The sequence below is a fragment of the Neophocaena asiaeorientalis genome, unplaced genomic scaffold (genome assembly GCF_003031525.2).
Source record: "Neophocaena asiaeorientalis asiaeorientalis breed wild unplaced genomic scaffold, Neophocaena_asiaeorientalis_V1.1 scaffold362, whole genome shotgun sequence".
In the NCBI taxonomy this organism is placed as follows: domain Eukaryota; kingdom Metazoa; phylum Chordata; class Mammalia; order Artiodactyla; family Phocoenidae; genus Neophocaena; species Neophocaena asiaeorientalis.
The window spans coordinates 3,332,647-3,356,809 of NW_020175700.1; the positions used below are offsets into that span (position 1 = coordinate 3,332,647).

Consider the following 24,163-nt stretch of genomic DNA (forward strand, 5'->3'; position numbering starts at 1 on the left):
CAGCAGACAAAGGAGGACTCTCTTTAAGATGGGGAAGGCCACAGTGAACTATTAGTGTAAGTGGCATGGCTTGTACAGCCAGACATCATTCTATAACATTCATGGAATTCTGTTTTATTACTTTCCCAAAATAAAGGAGAATAATAATTTCTGTTAGTTTTCCTGTAGTCAGAATAATTTGTTTTTCTACAACTTGAATTATAGAAATAACATTTAGAGATTGAGTTATTAGCAACTAAAAACATTTCTCCTAGAAATGGCTGAATATGTGAAATATACAGTGTTACTGAAAGTATTTTTTCATAAATAGAATATTAAATTGAAAGTGATTATCAAGGACTAAATGATGTTCTGGTTTCATAGGTTTTTAAATATTTTTTAACCAAATACTTTTTCACATAATGAACTTTTAATTTACTGTCCGTGTCCAGCATATTTAAATACCAGGCTGTGTAGATATTAACATTTATCACCCACCAGGAATATGTTCACTTATCACCTCACAGCTTACCCTAAATATTTCTTGTATTCTTGTAGAGTAAGTCTACATGTGCTGAATCCATAATGCTACTCATTCACTACATTTATAGCTTCCCCTCACTCGTTCTTGCTTCTAATTACTTCTAATTGACACTTTCCTAAAAACAAACAAGCAGCACTGACCAAACCTTAAAAATAAAAATGAACTGTGCTAATGGTTTCCCTTTCTCCTAGTGTTTTGTTACCTTTTTGTTATGCATATTAACTTTACATTAACTCAAGATATAGAACCATCACCCAAACAATTAAGATGCCTGGTTGTAGTATATATATGTATATGGAATTTTCATTGCTATTTAGGAAAATAATTACACCTATTGTAATAAAGAACAAAAAGGATTTTTTTAAAAATTTGACACTGAATCATTCTAATGTTCTACTATTATTTTCCTACTAGTCCTAGTTACTTGTTTGCTACATTAATATTGTATTGAAATAGAGTAACTTTGGGGGGTTATATTTTTAGTATGAATTTTAAATCTGTATGAGCAAAATATTTAGAACTGTGATGTTTTACTGTGTAAAAGAATATAATTACAGATAATGGTTGATTAATAGGCACAAATAACTAAATAATCTCAAATAGTATACATACATACAATTACCCCGATTTAAGTTTAAATCAAAGGACACCAATTCTCAAATATAAAACTGTAGTATTTTTGTAAAACAAAATTACTATTAAAGTAAATATTTACCTCCAAGAAAAGGTGTTTCATGGTGGGGAGGAGGGGTTCTGCCTTACATGATGTATCTCTGTACTATTTAATTTTTTTCAATGAGAATGTATTCTTTTATTACTTATCTAACTTCTTTAAAGTTTTAAATAAAGCAGTCATATAATTCCATTACAGGGAATTTAGGAAATAAAGAAAAATCTTTTATAATCCTATCACTAATTCCCCCCAGCCCATCATTAATACTTATCATTAGCATTTTGGTCTTTTTTTTTTAAATTTAAATATATGTTAACCATTCTCTTTATGATTTCAGGAAATTAAATGAAGTTAGCAGAGTAAATTAAATGCACATGCATTACCTGATGTTTTCCCATAATGTCCTTCCAACAATTTGATTGGACCAGACCCCCCAGCTCTTGGGTCAGTGAGAGTGTACATGTGTTGTCCATGCAACTTAAGAAAATCAGATTCAAACTGAAAACACCACAGCATTAAATATATATAATATAAAATAGAACTGAGCAGAGTCTTGTTTCTTAGTATGTCATTTATTCCACATATGTTGCATTATTTATAAATCAAGTTAAAGTAAAACCACCCTTGTAATTTCACATGCATCCTATGTCCTTGGTTCTACCTTCTCAGTGTTGCTTAACTTGGGCATAAAGGTAAACTTTTTAAATTTATGTTCCTAATGTGAACAGAAGAGGTTACTTTATACCTCCTCACACACATGCACCTGTCTTTTACAGAGATAAGGAGGATATTTGTTTAATTCTGAAAGATGAGCAGTGACATAATTAAGTGCCTCTTCTGATGGATGACGCGGCCGTGGATTCTGTCTTCTTCTTACCCTGCCAATGGCTTCTCCCTGCAGCTGACTCTCAAATGTCTTAGTCTCTGACTGTTAATAATTAATGGGGACTGTTAGTGTGTGATGGGATGTGAAGCTGCCTTATTCACATGTATAACCACTTACACACTAAGCCCTTTTTTGATACGCCTTTCCAAAAGTGCATAGCCAAAAAAAAAAAAAACACACACACCAGTAATCTCCATTCAGACACAGCAGTCTTGTATTGGTGTTTCAGGAAGGATGCAGATTGTGCGTGACACTCATGAAATCCACTTAACGTGGCTTTTCAGAATGGTTGCCTTTGAAATAGTCATGGCTTAGAGTGAGCTGTAAAGACCCTGGATGGTATCAAGGGGCTTCACTGTAAGCAACTTGTCTTTCCCTTTTTCCAGAGCAGGATTTTTCTGGGTTGGTGGTGGAGCTCGTTCAGTATGCCATATGGTAGGCCTTCCATTTAGGGTATGTTATTCTGATTCACTTCTCCCAATATTTTGTTATGAAAACTTCCAAACATACAGTGAAACTGAAAGAACTGAACCATGTACATCCATATACCCACCACCTAGATTTTACCATTAACATTTTCTAAAATTGCTCTCATTTCTATCTGTTCTTCTATCCATCCATCAATCTATTATTTTTAATGCATTTCAAAGTAAATTGGAAATATCTGTACTTTTCACCCTCAAGTGCTTCAGTATTCATATTATTGACTATAGTTCAATATTATTTATAATTTTTTAGGTAAAGTTTATATAAAGTAAAATGCACATACCTTCATTAGACTATTTGATAAGTTTTGACAAATACCAACACCTGTGTACTAAAAACATCATCAAGATAAAGAACCATCACCCAAACAATTTCCTCATGCCCCTCCACTGGTAAACTTCATGACTATCCCCACCCTCAGGAACCACTGTTCTGATTTTTTTCCCACCACTGATTACAATATAAATGGGATCATTTTGTGCAGTCATTCTTTCACTCGGCATTGTGTTTTGAGATTCCCATCAATCATTTCATGGATCAGTAATTTATTCCTTTTGATTGCTGAGTAGTTACTATACCACAGTAGTTATTTATTCATTCTCCTGTTGTTGGACACCTTTGCTATTTACAGTTTGGAAACACCATGAATAAAGTTGCCATGAACATTCTTGGATATATTTTTTACACGTATTTTTCTTGGGTAAATACCTAAGAATAGAATAAGTGAGTCATAGGGTAGGTATATACTTAGCTTTGTAAGAAACCACCAGACTTGTTTCCAAAGTGGTTGTACCATTTTAGACACAACCAATAAGGTATGAATATTCTCGTTGCTCCATATCCTCACCAACTATTGTCAGTATTTTTAAATTTTAGTGATTTTGGTGGGAGTGTAGTGGTGTTTAACTTGCATTTCCCTAATGACTAATCATACTGAGCTTTTAGAATATCTTCTGCTGTTCAAATCTTTGCTCATTTTTAACTGGATTGTTTGTCCTTTGCTCCACAATGGTGTGCTAGTTTCTGCATTACAACAAAATGAATCAGCTATACATATACATACGCCGCCACATCTCTTCCCTCTTGCGTCTCCTTCCCTCCCACCCTCCCCATCCCACCCCAACAGGCGGTCACAAGGCACCGAGCCGATCTCCCTGTGCTATACGGCTGCTTCCCACTAGCTATCTATTTTACGTTTGGTAGTGTATATATGTCCATGCCACTCTCTCGCTTTGTCACAGATTACCCCTCACCTTCCCCATATCCCCAAGTCCACTCTCTAGTAGGTCTGTGTCTTTATTCCTGTCTTACCCCTAGGTTCTTCATGACATTTTTTTTTCTTAAATTCCATATATATGTGTTACCATACGGTATTTGTCTTTCTCTTTCTGACTTATTTCACTCTGTATGACAGACTCTAGGTCCATCCACCTCATTACAAATAGCTCAATTTCGTTTCTTTTTATGGCTGAGTAATATTCCATTGTATATATGTGCCATATCTTCTTTATTCATTCATCGAATGATGGACACTTAGGTTGCTTCCATCTCAACTGTGAAGCCATCTGGTCCTGGGCTTTTGTTTGTTGGAAGATTTTTAATCACAGTTTCAATTTCAGTCCTTGTGATTGGTCTGCTCATATATTCTATTTCTTCCTGGTTCACTCTCAGCAGGTTGTACATTTGTAATAATTTGTCCATTTCTTCCAGGTTGTCCATTTTATTGGCATAGAGTTGCTTGCAGTAATCAAGTCCCTATCCTTTTGTCTCTGTTTACTCTTTTTTTCTTTTGCCCTACCCAGGTACGTGGGGATTTTCTTGCCTTTTGGGAAGTCTGAGGTATTCTACTAGTGTTCAGTAGGTGTTCTGTAGGAGTTGTTACACATGTAGATGTATTTCTGGTGTATCTGTGGGGAGGAAAGTGATCTCTGCGTCTTACTCTTCCGCCATCTTTCCCTAGGTACGATGATTTCACGTGGCTGTAGGTAAGAGGCCTCAGTTCCTTGCCACATGGATCTCTCCTTAGGGCTGCTTGAGTGTCCTTATGACATGGCAGCAGGCTTACCCCAGGATGAGTGATCCGGCCCGCCGTCCCCACGACTGTCGCGGCTTCGGGCACCGGGGCCCCTCCAGAGCTGGCAGCCTCAGTGAGGCCGCCCTCCCCTCGGGCTCTGGGGCAGTTCCGTGACGGCGGAGGGAAGAGACCCCGAGCCGGGAGTTCCAGCTCTGCCAGGAGTTCTTTCTATTTTCTGAATACCATTCCTTTTTTGGATATATGTTTTAGAAATATTTTCTTCCAGTATGTAACTTGCCTACTCATTTTCAAATAGTAAATAATTTTTAAATGGTAGATCAATCTTCTGATGAGCAGGAGTTTTAAGTTTTGTTAAAGTCTAATTTAGGAATTTTTTTTCTTTTCATGGTTATTACTTTCTGTGTCCCATCTAAGGAAGCTTTGCCTACTCTCAAGTCATAAAAATATTCTGTGATTTTTTTTTTTCCTAGAAGCTCTACAATTTTAACCTTTATGTTTAAATCCATGATCCATCTCAAAGTAATTTTTGTGTGTGGTGAGAAGTAGGGGTCCAAGTCTCTTTTTATTCAATGGATGTGCAGTTGTTCCAGCACCACTTATTGAAAAGATTTTTGCATTTATCATTGTGTTGACCCCCTTTATCAAAAATTAATTGGGTGTACAAGTATGGGTCTATTTCTCAACTTTCTATTCTGTTCCACGGATCTATTACCACACTGCCTTGATTATTATAGATTTATATAAGACTTGAAATCAGGTAGTATATGTCCTCCAACTCTTCTTTTTCAAGATTGCTTGGGATATTATAAGTCCTTTGAATTTTCATACAAATTTGAGGATCAGATTGTCAATTTTTACCCCCAAAAAAGCCTATTGGAATTATGGTAGGGATTACATTGAATCTATAGATAAAATTGGGATGAATTGACATCTTAACAATATTGATTCTTCTAATCCATGAACATGAGATTTCTTTCCATTTATATAGGTCTTGTTTAATTTCTCTCAGCAGTGTTTTATAGCTTTCAGGGTATATAGATCTTGTCCATCTTTTTAAAAATTTATTTCTAAGCATGGAATTTTTATGCTATTGAAAATAAATATAAAAAAATTTTTTCCAAATGTTAGCTGCTATAATGTGATTTACTTTTGTGATGTCAATGTTTGGAAGCCAACCTTCCTCAGCATTTATATTTTTGCATTTAAAAAACCCTGTTTTTTTATCCCTTCAAAGAGGTAGCAAAGAGATGGAGTGGGTTTAGCCCCAGCCTGAGAGCTCGTGAACCAAACTTCAGTCCCAGTTTACCTCTTACAAGCTGTGTGAACTTGGTCAAGAATGATAGAATTCTGTCCCTGTTTCTGCTGTCACTCAACACAATCAAAATTTAACTCCTCATTCATTGTAGTCTTTTCTGTAATATCTGTAGAGATAAAACTTTTAACTCTGGTTCACTAACACATTTGAAAATCTGGTAGAAGCCTTGAATTTTCTCCCCAGAGAAATGTATACACACACACACACACACACACACACACACACACACACACACACAGAGAATTCTGTGTGCAACTTTAGGATGTGCAGGAAGTCTCTGAAGCCTTTTGGGATCCACAGACCTCCTAATTATGAAGCGTTCTAGAGTGGGAGCTCTAAGGGCTGACTGCTTTCACTTCTTTGTCTTCAGACCCAGCACAGTATGGAATGAGGGCTACCATTCTAAGTCCCATGCCTTTGTGGAGTTTTCTAGGCAGAGAGCGTCTAGATTTCCACACCCACAGGATTTGACCTGCCTTTCTTCCTCCACTAGATACCATATCCCTCTGAGGGATATAGCAGTGGGACAGTTTGGCAGGCTACTAGCTCTCTCACCAAAGCCTTTGCTTCTCTGTTGCTGTTGGTAAGGTCAGCCTGGCAGCTGCAGTTTCCTGCCAGGCAGCTCGCACCAGGCCATCGTCTAGCTGCAGAATCTTCCCCAAGCTGTGTTCAGCTTCCCTGTGCCTTCACAGATGGCCCCATGCAGGAAGGGCCTCCAGCAGGGTGCAGGTGCCAAAGTCTGCTGTACTTGGTGACACTGGCAGCATTTCAGGGCAACCCCTTTCTCTTTCTAAAGCCTCCAGATTTATGTCTTGGAGAGCATATCCCACTCTCTGATGATTCCTAAGAGCAGCGCTGGCAGTGGAGGTCATGCTATGTGTGTGCTTTTGTCCACCCAGGTGCCGGGGACATGGGCAGCAAACTATCCATGCCAGGTGGCGACCCCACAACACGGAGCCCTAGGACGGAAGGCATTCATGCCGCATACAAGCGAGGAGACGCCAGCAGAGCCCAGCACCTACTCAGAGAAGCTTGTGATGAGAGCACGTCCCAGCTGGAAAAGGTAAGGTCAATGCCAGCCCCTCTGGCCAGAGCTGGGGACCCAGGTTGGGCGAAGGTTACCACTAAAGTTGTTTTCTTGTTACCATTATAATCATAATGAGGATTTCTATTGTGTTATGAATACCTTGTTTCTCATGTAAACTTACAGGTGCCAGTCCTTTCGAGTGGACTTCTCAGCCTGTCATCACCTAAGCACACACTGCTCCTGCCTTCCCAGGGGGACAGGGAGGGGGTCACAGAAATATAAAGGACAAAATGGCAATCTGAAGGTTTAACTTAATATATTCTTTTACACTTTTTTCCACTATAAAAATAGTACATGCTCAAAAAAGAAAAATTTTTAAATATATAAAAGTAAAGAAAAAAAGAACAAAAAAGTAATCATATTCCTAATCCATCCAAACAATCCCACTTAGCATTTTTGGTATACTCTCTTCCAGGCTGCTGATCTGAACATTCATTTTGTTGTTGTTATTGTTTCTAATATACATACAAGCCTATTTATGTATAGTTTTGCATACTGCTTTTTCTCACATAATATTATATGAACAATTTTCTGTGTAAGTTCCTTATGAGCGTCACCTTCAATGGCTACATGACATTCCATCTAGTAGAGACAGTGTCACTTACCTGGCTATTCCTTTTGGTTAGATATTTGTATTGTTTCTAATTTTTTACTACTGTAAATCATGCTGTATTGCATGTTTGTTGCCTAATCCTTTTCTTATTGTCAATATATTTTCTCAGCCTAGGTTAACAGGAATTGAGAATGTGGGTATGAGCAATTTTTAAATTTTGAAACACATGCCAAACTTTTCCAAAAAGCTTGTAGAGATCAACCATCTTGCCCACCTACAGCTTGAGAAGACCATTGCCACATTCTGGTCCTTGTGGGAAATTCTTATTGACTGTTAGCCATGGAAGCACTTTACTGATGCAATACTTTGATTAGCACAGGTTTAATGTCTCCATATAATTAATAGTTGGAAATAACTCAATTACTAAACCTGTTCTCAAAATTGTAAGAGAATTTTTTGGGGGGAATTGGCAAGTACATGTGCTTGAGAATTATTGAGGGGAGGGCATTTTTGATTCCTCCTATTATGAATTCACAGCATATATGGCCAAAGGCCTCTCTTCTTATGGGGAGAACTGGGATGCACACATGAGCAGGTCAGACTTGTTGGCCCCTTGGGTTGACACTGGGTGGCTTCCCACAAGGAGGGCTGTTCAGCAGACAGCCTGGAGTCTGTGCCTCCCTCCGCCCGTGTCAGTAGTCTGCCCTGGTTGTGATATCACGCCCATGCATTCATGGGTTGGCCCACTCACAAATTCGTTAGCATGGCTGCCCTCTGTGAGCTGGGTTCCTTATACCCACTTCCCTCAATGCCTGCCATGAAGGAGATTAAGGGGAGTTGTAATGATCCCCATTTTATTATGAAGGAACTGGAGTACAGTGCTGTCAAGGCACTTGTCCAAAGACACATAGGTGGTAAGTGGCAGAGCCAGGATTCAACGTGGCATGTCCATTTGGCACCAACGTCAGTGTCCTGTGCGTGACTCTTCAGTGGAGAACCAGCATGACACTGGACCGAGGAACCCACAGTCTAGCAGAGGAGCCAGAGACATGGGGGTGGGTACACACAAATACAAGATAGCTTTTGGGGGACAATGGAATAGTCTAGCTCTTGCTGGTGGTGATTGTGATTGTGTTATACCTAGTCAAAATTCATCAAAGTGCAGTAAAAAGGGTGAATTTACTATGCATAAATTATATCTTAAGAAACCTGACTTTAAAGCAATACAGGAGAGCATGTGTTCAGGCTCAAATGACCTGTGTGGCAAGATGAATAAGTGTCCATTCAAGGTACCGCAGCCTCGGTGAGAGAGCCAAAAAGGCTTTAGCTATGCAGAGACGGTGACAGAGGCCTCCCAGTGCAAGGGACACTGTGAGCAAGGAGATGGGACATGTGCTGACCTTTGACTGAGAAAAAGACCAGGCTTCCTGTGAGAAGAGGGCTCTCAGAGGCACAAACCTAAGGCACAGGACAGCAGCCCTGGCTTGCACATTCAAATAACATGAAGAATTTTGATACCTGCCTGAGATATCTTTCATGATGCTGTTCCAAAGAAATAGAATATGAGACATTTATAAGATCAGACTTTCTAATAGTCACATTAAAAAAGTAAACAGAAGCAGGTAGAATTTTAATAATCTATTTTATTTAACCAGCATATATTAAAGATCAACATGTAATCAATATAAAAATTATTGACAAGATAGTTTACCCTTTTCGTACTAGGTCTTTGAAATCCCATATGATTTTACACTTTCAGCACATCTCACTTTGTATGAGCCACATTTCAAGCCTTGTCAGCCACATGTGGCTGGTGCTGCCGTCCTGGGCAGCACAGCTCCAATCTTGCCCATGGACTTCGTGAAGCATTTAGAGTCAATTTTCTTGGCAGTTCCCAACAGCACTTGTCTTGCTGACATCTTGCCCCTGTTCTGTTCTGACCAGGGCCAGCTCCTGAGCATCTCTGCAGCATATGGGGATCTGGAGACCGTCCGGTATCTTCTCACTGAGAGACTGGTGGAGCTGCCGACGGAGCCCACCGACGACAACCCAGCCGTGGTGGCAGCACAGTTTGGGCACACTGATGTCGTGCAGGAATTACTCGAGTCTTTGCCAGGTAAATCCCAGAGCATGAGCTCTTCACCACCTCTCAGGGACCCTCTTTTCTTAGGAATCAGGCAGGTATTTGCGGGGGGCTGCACTTCAAAATGTTTATGTCTTCACACTGTTTACCAGTCATGAGATCCAGAAATCTGGGAGTATTCTTTAAAGCAGTTTTAGGTTCACAGAAGAACTGATGAACAAGTACCGAGAATTCTCATATACCATCTCCCACAGTTTCCCTGTTATTTGCGTTTTGTGTGAGTGGTACAGTTGTTAAAATTGATGAACCAACCAATATTGACACGTTATTACTAATTGAAGCCCATAGTTGACATTAGGGTTGTATATCTATGGCTTTTGACAAATGTGTAATGACATATTTCCACCATTACTGCATCATACAGAATTGTTTCACTGCCCTAATAATCATCTGTGTTCCACCTATTTATCCCCCTCTCTCCCAACCCCTGGCAGCCACTGATCTCTTTACTGTCTCCATAGTTTTGCCTTTTCCAGAATGACATATAGTTGGATTCATACAGTACATAGCCTTTTCAGATTGACTACTTCCACTTAGCAATTTGCATTCAAGTTTCCTCCATGTCTTTTCATGGGTTGAGAGCTCATATATATATATATTTTATTACTGAATAACATTACATTGTCTGGATGTACCATGCTATGTTGCTTTTTTTAATAACAAGTTAATTTTTTCTCTGGTGGACTCAAGGTGTCCTGGTCTCCTTTGATTTCCCATGATGGCCTTGGATCTGTGACACTGTTTAAGTCCAGGCATCACTACAGCTATAGGCTGAGGCATTGCCTTAGAGTGGTCTTGGGAGTTAGGATTTTGTGAGGGAGTGGGGCCAGCTTCATGGGTATGTGACAGTGCAGTCACACAGAGCCCTGCACTTAGAAGGACCCCACACTTAGTTTAACACTCTGCAGTTGCACTCTTGAAATTTTTTTTTAAAGATTTTTCTTTTGACGTGGACCATTTTTAAAGTCTTTATTGAATTTGTTACAATGTTGCTTCTGTTTTATATTTTGGTTTTTTGGCCACGAAGCATGTGGCATCTTAGCTCCCCAACCAGGGATCAAACCCACACCCCCTGCATTGGAAGGCAAAGTCTTAACCACTGGACTGCCAGGGAAGTCCCAGCCCTCTTGAAATTTTTAATAATTTTTAAACAAGGGACCCCATTTTTTTTGTTTTTTCTGGCTGCGTTGGGTCTTTGTTGCTGCTCACAGGCTTTCTCTAGTTGTGGCGAGCGGGGGCTATTCTTCATTGTGGTGCACGGGCTTTTCGTTGCAGTGGCTTCTCTTGTTGCAGTGCGTGGGCTCTAGGCACGTGGGCTTCAGTAGTTGTGGCGCGTGGGCTCTAGGGCCTGTGGGCTTCAGTAGTTGTGGCATGCAGGCTCAGTAGTTGTGGCTCGCAGTCTCTAGAGCACAGGCTCAGTAGTTGTGGCACATGGGCTTAGTTGCTCCACGGCATGTGGGATCTTCCAGGACCAAGGATCGGACCCATGTCCCCTGCATTGGCAGGTGGATTCTTAACCACTGCACCACCAGGGAAGTCCAAGGGATCCCATTTTTAAGTTTTTCATGGGACCCCACAATTATGCAGTACTACTGTTAGAGGGTGTCCAGCTATGTGCTTTGAGGTAGATTTGTGCTCAGATTTGGTTCCAAGCTGGCATGCCTCTCCTGTGGCTGGAAGGAGAATGAGTTTATAAACAGAAATCAGGGCACTGTTAGGGCCCATAGATGCTGTTTGGGTCGAGCAAGTTATAGGAGGGCAGGAAGGAGCCCCCAAGGAGCCAAAGCTGATTCCCTGTCCTCGGGGATCTCCAAGAGTAGCTCTGTTCTATTCCCAGAGAGTCTATGCCAGCTGACATCTCATTGGGCAGCTTACATTTATTGAGCATTTTCCAAGTACTGGCCACACTGAAGAACTTGATAGACACAGAGGCTTTTCAAAAAGGTGATCCCAGCCCTTTAGTAGGTCCTGGTCAAGCAGAGGAAATTGAGGCAGAAAGGTGTAACCATGCGAAGGTTGAAATATTTACACAGTGGTCTGCAAGCACACATCAGGGAATGGTCTTGTCTGGGTGCAGGCTGGAGTCTTCAGAGGGAACTGACATCTGAGCCAGGCTTTGCAGGCTAAGTAGGAGTTTACTTGGCAGACAAGCAAGGGAAGAGCCTGGTTTGCCTGCTTTTGCAGAACAGGGAGCTTGGGTGGACCTGAGCATGGTTCTCAGCTGCTCCCAGGGGTGTCCTGTCTTTAGCTCAACTCAGGACAGAGCTGCTGAGGACTGAAGGAGTCCAGTGCATTGTGCTGGGCCCTGTGGGGAGCGCAGAGGTGGGCAAAACAGTTTGTATTCTCTGGGAATTCCCAGCCTGTAGGGAAGGTAGCCACTGTTGAGAGTAAGGTAAGACAAGAGGCAGCTAGAGAATGAAGGCAGGGTTCAAGAAGAGGATGGATGAGAGTTCCATGGGGTGTGGGTACATCGTTGTGTAATTATGAACATCATTTGAAGGACATCATTATGTAATTCCTGGTCTTGTAGCTGAGCAGGGCTGAAGAGAAGGAGGAGGTGGAAAGATGGGCTCTATGAGTGTTGCTGGATTTGGGCCTTATAGAATACCTGTAGGGGTTTGTACGGTTAAGAGAGCACCCTTTGGTTTTAGATAAAGCAGAACTTAAGGCTTGACTTTACCATTTACCAACTGTGGGACCCTCAGCAAGTTCCCAAGTCTCCCTGAGCTCCAGTTTCCTCATATTAAAATTATGACTGTGAAATACAGGGCCTGCCTCCTAAGAATGACACACTTACATCCTCAACAGAAGTTAGCAGCATGATGACTGCACTTCTCATAGCCAGATATCTGGTAGTAATGGAGAGGGGTAATTTGTTTTCTGTTCCTATACCTCCTGCTTTGAATTGTTCATTTTAGTTATCAGTTGAGGGCAAAGAAGGGACATTTATTTAGCACCTGCTACAGCCCAGGCATAATGCCAGGTACCTTATGTGGTGGGTTTTAATTCTTGCCTTCTCTGCCTCACCCCTATTTCCTGGTCAGTTTCATATCACAGAGGGAGGGTCACTCTCTCCAGGCTTCAGAACACTTTGATTCCTGAGGACTTTCCGCCTCTGGAAGTGAGACAGTGTTATGATGCAATTGGGAAGTGTCCTTGTGGAGGATGAGATCGTTTTTCCATGGCAGCTAGATCCAAAAGTCATTGCACTACTTTGAACTTGAAGATATTGTAACATTTCAGCCCACGCTCTCTCTGTTCATTCAGTGTGTTAAGTGTTATTTTATCCTGGAATTAAGTAGGCAGTTCTTTCAGGGAGTAGTTCTCTAAGTTTTAGGCTGATCTGTTTTTTTCATCAAAGTATTTTTTTAACTTATGGAAGTAATATATGTATATTACAGATAATTTGGAAATGCAGAAAATTATTACTCTAATAACATAATGACATATCATAATGAGTTATGTCAGGCACTTGACAGAGGTTATGACAATTTATTGAGGCAGGCACTTGACACACACTATGTTATGTAATCCTCTCATTAAACTTGGGAGGTGGGGTGTTATTATTCCCATTTTACTGATGGGTAAACTGAGTCACGAAGAGGGTAAGAAATTTCCCCAAGATGACACAGCTGAAATATTTTTTTTAATCTTTATTTTTGAGGTCAGATAAATTCACTATGTTTTTTAAAAATATTTATTTGGTGGCACCAGGTCTTAGTTGTAGCAAGCGGGCTCCTTAGTTGTGGCATGCAAACTCTTAGCTGCAGCACACATGTGGGATCTAGTTCCCTGACCAGAGATCGAACCCAGGCCCTCTGCATTGGGAGTGCAGAATCTTTTCCACTGTGCCACCGGGGTCCCACACAGCTGAAATATTTTAATCCTAAACTGCCTATCTCCAAACCCCATATCCCTGTGTGTGATGCTGCTCTAGGGATGAGGTCAGGGCTGGGGGTGAGGAAGAGAGTAAGGGGATGTTCACAATCCCACTACCCAGAGATAATTCTGCAGCACTGAAGGTAGTTCTTTCTAGTCTTATTTCCATTGTTAAGATCACACTGTTTTGAATGCTGCTTTTGAATGCTGCTTTTCCTCAGTTGGTGTTATTCGATGAGCAGGTGGGTTTATAATGATGTGGGGAAATGTCATATGCAATTCAGAGGGACTTCCATAGACACTGTCAACTTGACGGAAGCAAATTTCAGCTGGAAATAGGGCCGTGATCGAAGGGGATTTCAGGGCAGGAACAACCAGTCCCTTCAGCCACCCTCTCCCTTTGTCCTGTCATCCCTGCCAGGTCCCTGCAGCCCCCAGCGATTACTGAACTGGATGCTGGCCTTGGCCTGCCAGCGGGGGCACCTGGCAGTGGTGAAGCTCCTGGTCCTGACGCACGGGGCCGACCCAGAGAGCTATGCAGTCAGGAAGAATGAGTTCCCTGTCATCGTGCGCCTGCCACTCTACGCGGCCATCAAGTCAGGTGGGTCCCCAGTCAGTACACCCATGAAAGCCATCACCCTGTCAAGATGTGGGCCCATCCTTCACACTCAACTTCTGCTCTCCAATGGCCTTTGTGGAGGTTTTCGCAACTCCATTCTTTGCGTCTTCAAAAGGTCTGCCTCTTTCCTCCTTCCGCCTACTCACTCCTGCAAGGGGATTTCAGTGACAGGGGCCGACCGTGGCAAATGGGACCATATTAGGAGGCACTTCAAAGGGCAAAGCCCCACAAAAGTTCTGTCACTAACAGGAACCTTCCGGCGTCAAGGGAGGTAATAGAGAAGTTCAACAGCACCAGTGCCCTTTTCATTTTTATTTCACATGTGAGTGTCTGCCCTTTTGGACAACTGTGACACACCTTGCATCCAAATGCCCTTAGCTCTCCACTTTCTGTCCTTTAGGGAATGAAGACATTGCCATATTCCTGCTTCGGCATGGGGCCTTTTTCTGTTCCTACATCTTACTGGACAGTCCTGACCCCAGCAAATATCTCCTCAGGAAGTATTTCGTCGAAGCAAGTGCCTTGCCTAGCAGTTGTCCGGGAAAAATGGTGAGTAGTCACTGTCTGTGGATGAATGGATAAAGAAGAGGTGATGTATATATACAGTGGAATATTTTTCAGCCATGAGAAAGAAGTACATCCTTCCATTTTCAACAACATGGATGGACTTTGAGGACATTATGCTGAGTGAAAGAAGTCAGACAGAGAAAGACAAATACTGTATGTTTTCACTTACATGTGGAATCTAAAAAAGGCAAACCATAGAAACAGAGTAGATGGTTTGCCAGCGCCTGGGGGGTGGGGCAAATGGGGAGATGTTGGTCATATAGCCGAAGGTTGGTCACTTCAGCTAGAAGTTCCAGAGATCTAATGTGCAGCACTGATTACAGCTAATAGCACCGTATTATATACGTGAAAGTTTCCAAGAGAATAAAGCTTAAATGTTCTCACCACAAAAATGAAATAGTAGTTAGGTGACATAGTACAGGTGTTAGCTAAGGCTACAGGCGGTAATCATTCTGCAGTATATAAATGTATCAAATCAGCAGGTCATACATCTTAGCTTATACAATGTCGTATGTCAATTATTGCTCAATAAAACTGGGAAAAAAACACATACAGGAATTAGTTCTAGTTAGTTTACCATTTTAATAACAAAAATAATATTGCATTGTTTACATTATCTTCAACTTGACTTTTTAAATTTAGCACTCTATCACCGACTCCCCCTTTTGATCAGTCAATGTGGCTACATCTCATTCTTTTAAATACGTGCCTTAAATCTAGAGTGAATGTAGCTTAGTTGACAGCCCTTTTCCTGTTGGTGGACATTTGGATTATTTCTGGTTTCACACTTTCACCAGCTTTACATGAGGATATCTATCCCCATACTTTGGCCAGCACTAGATGTCCAGGAGCCTTTTAATTTTCATCACTCTGATGGGTAAAAATGGAATCTCCATGTTTTAATGTCCACATTTCTATTCTTAATAATATTGAGCATCTTTTCATATCATCATCAATTATTTGCATTTCCCTTTATGTGAGTTGCCTGTTACAGTTTGTTGATTATTTTTCTCAAGGATTACTCACCTTTTCCTTCTCATTTTGGAGAGTCTTTTTGTATGTTAGAGATTTTAAGCCTTTGTTTATCATACATGTTGCCAATATTTTTCCCAATCCATTATTTGTCTTCTGTCTGTTATCTTTTGAGATAACAAAGATATAAGAATATATAATCAAATATGTTTGTTTTTTCCTTTATGGCATTTGGGTTATATAAGAAAGTCATTTCACCCTCGATTTTATATAAATATTCTCCTAGAGTCTTTTATACTATTTTTACTCTTTTATTTTTTATATTTTAAGCTTTGATTTTTCTTGTATTTATTTGTATATGTGGTTTGAGGGAGGGAATCTAGGATTCCTCTCTTCTAGGTGGATGATCAGTTATTCCAGCACAATTTTTAAAATAAACTTTGATTTTCCCTCTGAATTGAAATGTCACTAATGCCATTTCCCCCAATATATGCCTGTATACATTTTGGGATTCTCTGCACTGGTCCACTGGCCTATTAATCTGTTTCTGTTCAAGTGCTATACTGTGTTGATTATAGGCATTTTATTTAAACCTTACAACCTGTTAATGCAAGTTTTCTACTCCTTATTTGCTTTTTTCAGAAATATCTTGACTGTTATCAGACATTCGTTTTTCCATTTTGTGCATTTCCCATGGTGACTCCCATGGCAATTTGTGCTGCGTTTATGTTCTTTGATGGGATTTTATAGTTTTCCTCATAAAGATTTCCTGAACCTATTTTGTTTATTTATTACTGTTTTTGCCACTGTTTGAATGGAATATATATATAATTCTTACCCATTTCCAGCTGGTATGAAGGAAAGCTCTTCTGTTTATTTGTTTTACCCAGTCCCCTTACCAACTTGTCTTACTAATTCTAGTTTTTAGAGGAGTTCCTTGAAACTTTTAGGTATATTATCAAGTCATCTGCAAATTTAAAGCAGGTTTGTCTTATCTTTTCTAATATTTATATAACTTACTTTATTTCATGGCTTACTGATTATCAGCAGAAATGTCAAAAGTTGAATCATCTGAAAAGAGCAGATGTATCTCTCTTCCTGTTTTTAAATGTCTTGGCATCAGCAGTTTATGGTCATTTGCTATAGACTTTTGGTAAATAGACTTGTTATATTTAGGTAGTTTCCATGTATTCCTTTTTGCTTAGGATTTTTATTAGGAAATGTTGCTGAATTTTGTTGGATCTCTTTTTAGCAGCTATGGATATATTCACAGAGCTTTTCTACTTTAATTTGTTTATGTAATGAATGATGATGATAGATATTGACCCAATATTGAAATCTTGTAATAATGCTAATTGGTGTTTTTATGGCTGGATTTGACCTATTGATATTTTATTTACAGTTTTTGCACCTGTATTTATAGGTGAATTGATCTATAATTTTCTATTTTTATTATCTTTATGAGATTTTGGTATAAGACTATGTTAGCTTTACAGAATGACTTAGGGAACTTCCCATTTTATTACAATCTGGAGAAGTTTCATAGGAATTATTTATTGTTAAAGATTGATTAGATAAAGCAGGTCTTTGTTTTGGGACTTCTTTTGAAGTCATTGGTCAGTTCAGGTTGTCTGCTTTTGCTTATGTGCAGTTCAGGAGGTTATATTTTGGTAGAAAATCATCCATTTCCTTTAGATTTTTTAATTTGCCATCATAGTGTGTTACATTTACCTTTTTTGGTAATTCTTTTCTTCTATATTAGTAGTTATTATCATTATTATATTCCCATATTCCCATTCATGCTGTTGATTTATGATGTTGAACAGTTTTACTTTTTCTCTTTCGAATTTAATCAGACCAGCCAGGGATTTATGTATTCTAGTGGTCCTACCAAGGACCTAGATTTTCTTTATTTTTTTACGATTTATTTTGTTTGTTCCTTCATTCATTTTGGCTTTTATCTGTACTGAAACCTTCTTGACATCTTCTCTGAGTGTTTGGTTGATGGTGTTGTGGTCAAGGTGAGGCTCTGGCAGGAGACTTCCTGGCTCTAATCTGGGCTCCAGGCCTCACTGCTCTAGGACCTCCATCTGGTTACTTACATCTCTGAGGCTTGGTTTCCTCATCTACTGATTTTTATCTAGTTCTTCATATAATTCTAGAAGTTTTTGCTTCATACACCTGGTTTATGAGCCATTTTAACATATTTCGTTATATCAAATATCTGCCTTAATCCCGTCGATGCTTCTATCCTTAAAATTGGGTTTGTCTGCTCTTCACATGGCCACACTGCTCTTTTTTCTTTGCATCAACCTTGTTTAAGTTTCCTCAGCCTTTATTTTCAGTTTTTATTTTGTCTTAGGTGTATTTTTTGTAAACAGTATTGAGTTTTTAATCCCATCCGAGACTGTGTCTTTTGAAAGAGGAACCCACCCAACTCACATTTGTGTGGGACCTGTCATATTGGTTTATTCCTCCCATCTTTTTGATTATATGTATTGCTGTTTCCTTTTTACTTTTTTCTTATCATTGCTGGTTTCCTAGTTTCTAGAGAACAGTGATATTCTATTTTCCATAACTTGTCAGCTGTCTGTGCCTTGGCTGGTCTCAGTTATAAACAGAGTTAATCATTGTATCTACCTTGGAGGCCAGGTGTGCACTTAGCACAAGGCCTGGAACATAATAAGAGCTCAATAAACATTAAACATCAGCTTCATGTTGCAAAAGGAAATAAATAGTGATCATCTAACCCTTACATGTGTGTAGTGTTCAGTGTTTTTCCCAGCACTTTCTTTTCATATTTGATCCATACAACACTTTAGTAAGAATTGCAAGAAATATAATCTGTTTACTAGATGAAAGTATTGAGGTTTAGAGATATTCTGTTACTTGTCCAAGAACAGAAAATATTAAACAGTGATACTCAGACCAGAATCTGAGCCTTCTTAACTTGGGGATTTTCTCATTTCATGATTCCTGAACTGTACCTCCCAGGTCTTTCATGTAGATCAGTGGTTCTCACACTTTTCTGTAATTGGAATTCCTGGAGGCTTTTTAAAAATCCTGATGCACAGGCCATACTGTACACTAACTAAATCTGAATCTCTGGGATGGGACCCAAATCAGTAGTTTTAAAAACTCCCCAGATGATTCTAATGTGTACCCAGTGACTTGCATTTTCTTGGCTTAAGGTTAAAAGCAGAAATGGTTGACATCTGTGTCTGTGATCTTTTCTACGGGTAACTCCTGCTAATTTGCCAAGATAGGGATAGAGCACGGAAGTGATTATTGCATTCTGCAAAGGCGAAGACAAAGAAAAGACAATGTTGCTTTTCTTCTTCTTCGCCCTTTTGGGTAGAATTGGAAGAGAAAATGAAATTACAGTGCAGCCTGAGTCATGAAGACTCCTTGGGCTTCCCCAAAGCAGGTGGTATTTTTTTTTTTTTTATTCAAGTGAATTTCAGACTCAAGGGCCTTGCAGTGTGTGCAGCCAGTGTGTGCGTCTGGCTGCCATGATCTCTAACCTGTGACAACACTTTCCTTCTGTGCTGCCAGCAGAAGAGAGGGGGTTAGCGCGGAGGGGTCCAGTGTCAGGAATGATGACTCAGAAACCAGAGGTAAGTGCTTTGACCTTCCCAGGTGTGCAGTGGAGTTGAACTGGCATTTTTTGTTCAGAATATTAGACAAGGGCAGGCACTGAAAGGGTGCTTTGCTGCCATGTGTACACAGCCTGAAAACTCCCTTGCCTGCTGGCATTCATGGCAGTGACCTTGCTGAAGCAGTCATCTTGTTTTTTTCTGTATTTGTGTTCTGCCTCCCCCACTAGCTAGTTGATATTTTTTAATGTAATTGCTGCCTCTGTGGAAGCCACGGCCAGTCGAGGTTCACCACGCCTCTGTGTCAGGCACAGCCTAGTTCTCAGGCTGCCAGAACCTGCCTCTGCTGGCAAACGGGGAATGGCTGAGAAGCCCACGTTGATTTTCCACTGGCAGCGGGCGGGCTGCTCAGTTAGGTTTTGATGTTGTTTGGAAAGGAAAGTCTGAGAGCCCACACCACATGGTCTGGACACTTTTAAAAGAGCAGAAGCAAAGCCAAGTCAGACCTGGCCAAAGCTGTTCCTGGCTCTGGCTCACGGGTGCCCTTCTGGAAAACCGCCAAACCTTTGCCTGAATGCTTAATGAGTTGGCCTGTGTTCCTGGTGACTGTCCTGTCAATGTTTGCTTTGTTGCCATGAGAAACAACACTTTGATGCTGGCACACCCGGGAAGGAGCAGGAAAACAGAAATGCCAGGAGAGGCCTAAGCAGGGCCTGAACTAACCACGGTGTTTGTCCCATTCAGCAGTTAGTGGGCTGGGCCGGAGGGCACGCTGGGCTGTTCTGAGTATAGGAGTAAGTCCACAAGAGCTGAAATTGATTCTGAAACTACACAGTTGGGGAATTATTAATTTTCTTTATAAGTCCCTAATGATTTCAAATCTGGCAGCAAACCTAGAGAGGATCACTTATTACTACTACTACTACTACTATTGTCATTTTTGGATCAGCTCTGGCTTATGATGTACGTTAAACATTCCTAGTGACTGGCCATTCAGATGCCTGTATCTGTGCCCAAGCACAAACATCCTGGCTGCACATTCTGGGAGCTGAAGCAGCCCTTCTCCATCAGAGTGATCTGGTGGGTCTGAGGATTTGCATACATGAGATACTCAGAAAGGGCAGGCTGCAGCAAGTGTGGTTTCTCAGCCTTTGCTGGGGCCTTCATGAGCAGCTGACCAAGGGCTACTGACATTGTGAGCACTAAGGTTTCTGGGGAACATCCTTGCCCAAGGTTAGGCCTAGTGTTTGGTACAAGAGTCTTATTCAAGAATTTTACACTTTCTAGAACATTTCTACATCTGCACCCTGCACCTTCTCAGCTCCTCACTTCCTCCTCACAGCAGGTGGTACTGTCTCACAGAGCAGATGTAAGTCTCTGGGGCAGTAGGGCCCTGGCAGGTGAGAGGCAGACTGGGAGCAGCCTGATTGCCTGTGGTTCGGCCTTTCCACTGCTGGCTTGTGTGAAGGGAAGAGCCTTCACCTGCCTTCTGAGAGTTATGAGATCAAACTCAGAATTATTATTATGGGCCTCTTGCATCAGCTCCACTTTTCCTGTGCCCTGAAATTTAGCCAATTATCCTACTGTTTTCTCTAGTTTCCAAATACCAAATCTTTCCCCACTCTCATGCCCCATTCATACGCTTTCTCTGTGGAATAGACTCACCACTGTGTTGTTGTCCACATGGTGAGTGCTTCCTAGAACTTGAGAACAGATAGTGAGGGTCACAGGGTAGAACAGCTGAGCAGGTGCACTGTGTAACCGTTCAGGTAGGTGTTCCTGGTGGCCTGTCCCACTAGATCATCAAACATAATACAAAACAGCAGTTATACAAACCACTTACATTTAGTTTACAATGAGAAAATGATTCATAGAGATGCAGAAATACTAAAACTATTATTTGAACTTATGTGACAAACTAGAAAACACAATCAGGAAAGAATAAGAAAACATTATCAAATGTCATTGGAACTATTGGATATCAGCATAGACAAGTACATTCATAATGATATGAATAAATTCCAGACAGGTAAAAGTTAAGCACTGGAAATTCATCAGAATATACTTTCAAAAAGCACATTTATTCCAGTTATAGAAGAAAATGATTCCATTTCAAAATTTTAAAGATATATGAAGATGTATAAAGACATATAGTCACAAATAAGATAAATGATATATATATATTAAACTTATTTATAGTAAAATATAATTTTACTATAGTATACTAATATAGTAAAATTATATTTTTAAAGAAATTTAAAAAAAGAAAAACATTAGCAGATACTTGAGAAAAAAGAATTGACAGAAACTGAAATCCAAAAAACACCATTGACTCAATTATATGTCAGTTGATAATTGAGTTTAATTCAGTCAGTGTTTATATATCACCTACTAGTTGCTTGGGACTCAGCAGTGCCCAAGCCAGAGCCACGGCCCTTGCTGTCACATTGCTCACAAATGCCCTTGGGTAAGAAGTTAGGAGAAATGAACAGTTAATTTACACATGAGAAAACACAGATAGTAATTCATGGCATGGAAACATATACAATCTTATTGGCAATTACAGAAATTCAAATTAAAATGACTTGAAAGTACCATCACATACCTATTAAACTCGCAAAAATAAATATAAATGCTAAGTTAGGCACTTGGCAGCGTCAAAGAGAAAGGGACACCAAAGCCTTGCTGCTGGCACTATAAATTGGTTCTGTATGTGTGGAAAGTAATTGGCGTCATGTGACAAAAGCTATAAAACTCTTTTCTCCCAGAGAACAGCTCTGAATTTGGTATTTCCTTTCTGAAAGATACCTCTAGGATGTAACTCAAAAGAAAAAAAACGTAATTGCCACAACTGTACTGCTCAAAGCACTGCTATCTATAAGAGAAACTAGGAGGACAAAACCCAAATGTCCAGCAGCAGGGGGAACTCTACTGGCCATGATTACCCGCAGGGTGAACACCACACAACAGGGACAAGCGTGCCTGTCTCCTCATGCTCAGCACAGCGCAGCCCCTGGACACCAGCACTACCTCCACACCTCAGCCGTACGCCACGTCCGCAGGAAAGCCTGCCCCAGCCCACAGGCCAGGTCACATCCCCCCTTCCATCTCTTAAAGCTTCCTGCCATTTTATTCAGAGCACTTAACAAAGTTTGGGCTTGTCTTTTCTGGTGACATTCTTGTTTAATGTCAATTCCCCCATTTGACTGGAAGCTTCACGAAAGCAGGAATTTGTCCAGCTTTGCTCACCCTGTGTTTGCCCCTCATTGTAGGGCCTGGAACAGGATGAGGAGTGGTTGCTTGGATGGATGGATGGATGGATGGATGGATGGATGGATGGATGGATGGATGGATGGATGGATGGATGGATGGATGGATGGATGGATGGATGGATGGATGGATGGATGGAAAATGGGTGGGTGGGTGGACGGATGGATGGATACCTGGATGGATGCATGGATGAATAGGTGAATAGATGGATGGATAAAATTTTATATATGTAGTAAACTTCCATTTACATAGAACTTCATGGCTAACAAAGTACTTTGCCAAATATTCTACTTTAATCTTCTGTACAAGTCTATGAGGTAGAAATTTTTGTCTTTATTTAAAAGTTGAGGAAACAGGGTTCTCTCAACAGAAAGTTGAATAGCTTAGTAACTGCAGAGATAGTATTTTTATTTCTTGTTTTTTTCTCTCTCTTGCATATTGCTATTGGCAAAATTCTTGAGTTGGAAGGGAGATTTTTTTGGTAAGTTTCCTATTTTTCAAAGGAATGACTGAAATACTACATGGAAAAAAGCACAATGTTGATTTAAAACAAACCTTGTTTATCTATTTTTAAGGATTTTAGCAAAGAAAAAGTGATAAATTTTATTAACTATGTTTTGGCATTCAGATGATTAAAAGAGGGCCACTTTTCTTTAACAAAATGTGCTGATGGTTTTCCATAAGTTACTACCAACAGTGCTATTTTCTTGGTATAGATCCTCCTTGGTTGCAGAACTGAAACCTTTGAGTTCACTTGTTGATTTCCATTAGAGAAGATTTTGTTACAGTTTTTGCATCCATGTGTTTGCATGCAGTTGGCTAGAATTTTAATGGCTCTTGCAAAGTAATTGGTTTTACTCATAAAATAAAGTGAGTCTTCTGTTAAGTAACCATGTATGTAACACAGAGACTATTTGTTCTTTGAAGATTGGATTGAAAAAGAATTATATTGAATTAGGAGCCTTTGGAGAGTGATTCTTTAGTTTCCTTATTTGTTTGTCTCATATACATTGTTTTGTTTTTACTCTTATTGTGTCACTTTGAGAATTTTTTATTTTGGAATTAAATTTTGCATTTCAACATCATTATTTGGTTTGTTAGCTCTGGCTGAGGACGTCTCCCACAACTTAAACATTGTTTTTCGGCCATTGTTAGATTGTCATTTTCATTCTTAGATTATTAAGGTACTTTTATTTTTAGTCAATTGATTATCAATTTTATTATTTTCCAACAACTCTAGAATTGGTTTTATTTACCAACTTCCTTGTTTTTACTTCATTTTGGTTTTTCTATTTTTAGTCTAATTTTGTTTTCATTTCCCTGCTTTCTTTTAGCTTTCCATTCTAAGCAGGGCAGAGCTAGTTTATCATGCTTCACTTTTTCCTTTTTGTAACTGTGATCAGAATTGTTCGTTTTTTCCCCATTACTTGTGACGTTTCTGTTGTTCTAAAAATATACTCTACTGTTGTGAATTGGTTTTCTCTCCTACCCAAGCATTATTTGAAAGGGCATTTGTAATGGCCAAATAATTGGACACCTTTTAATTCTGCTTTCGTCAT

The 24,163-nt window shown here is 40.0% G+C and overlaps 1 protein-coding gene across 3 annotated transcripts in view; it reads left to right on the top strand.

Annotated features, from left to right (window-relative positions):
• The window catches only part of LRRK1 (leucine rich repeat kinase 1), a 120,318-nt gene that overhangs the window by 34,048 nt on the left and 62,107 nt on the right, over positions 1-24,163 (top strand). For all 3 annotated transcript variants that reach the window (XR_003001378.1, XM_024732055.1, XM_024732056.1), the window contains exons 3-6: positions 6,818-6,981; positions 9,503-9,674; positions 14,002-14,181; positions 14,600-14,748. Coding sequence is in view for 2 of the 3 variants with exons in the window: in XM_024732055.1 (XP_024587823.1) it covers positions 6,818-6,981; positions 9,503-9,674; positions 14,002-14,181; positions 14,600-14,748 (665 nt within the window). In the remaining variant the exon portion in view is untranslated. The remainder of the gene's footprint in view (positions 1-6,817; positions 6,982-9,502; positions 9,675-14,001; positions 14,182-14,599; positions 14,749-24,163) is intronic.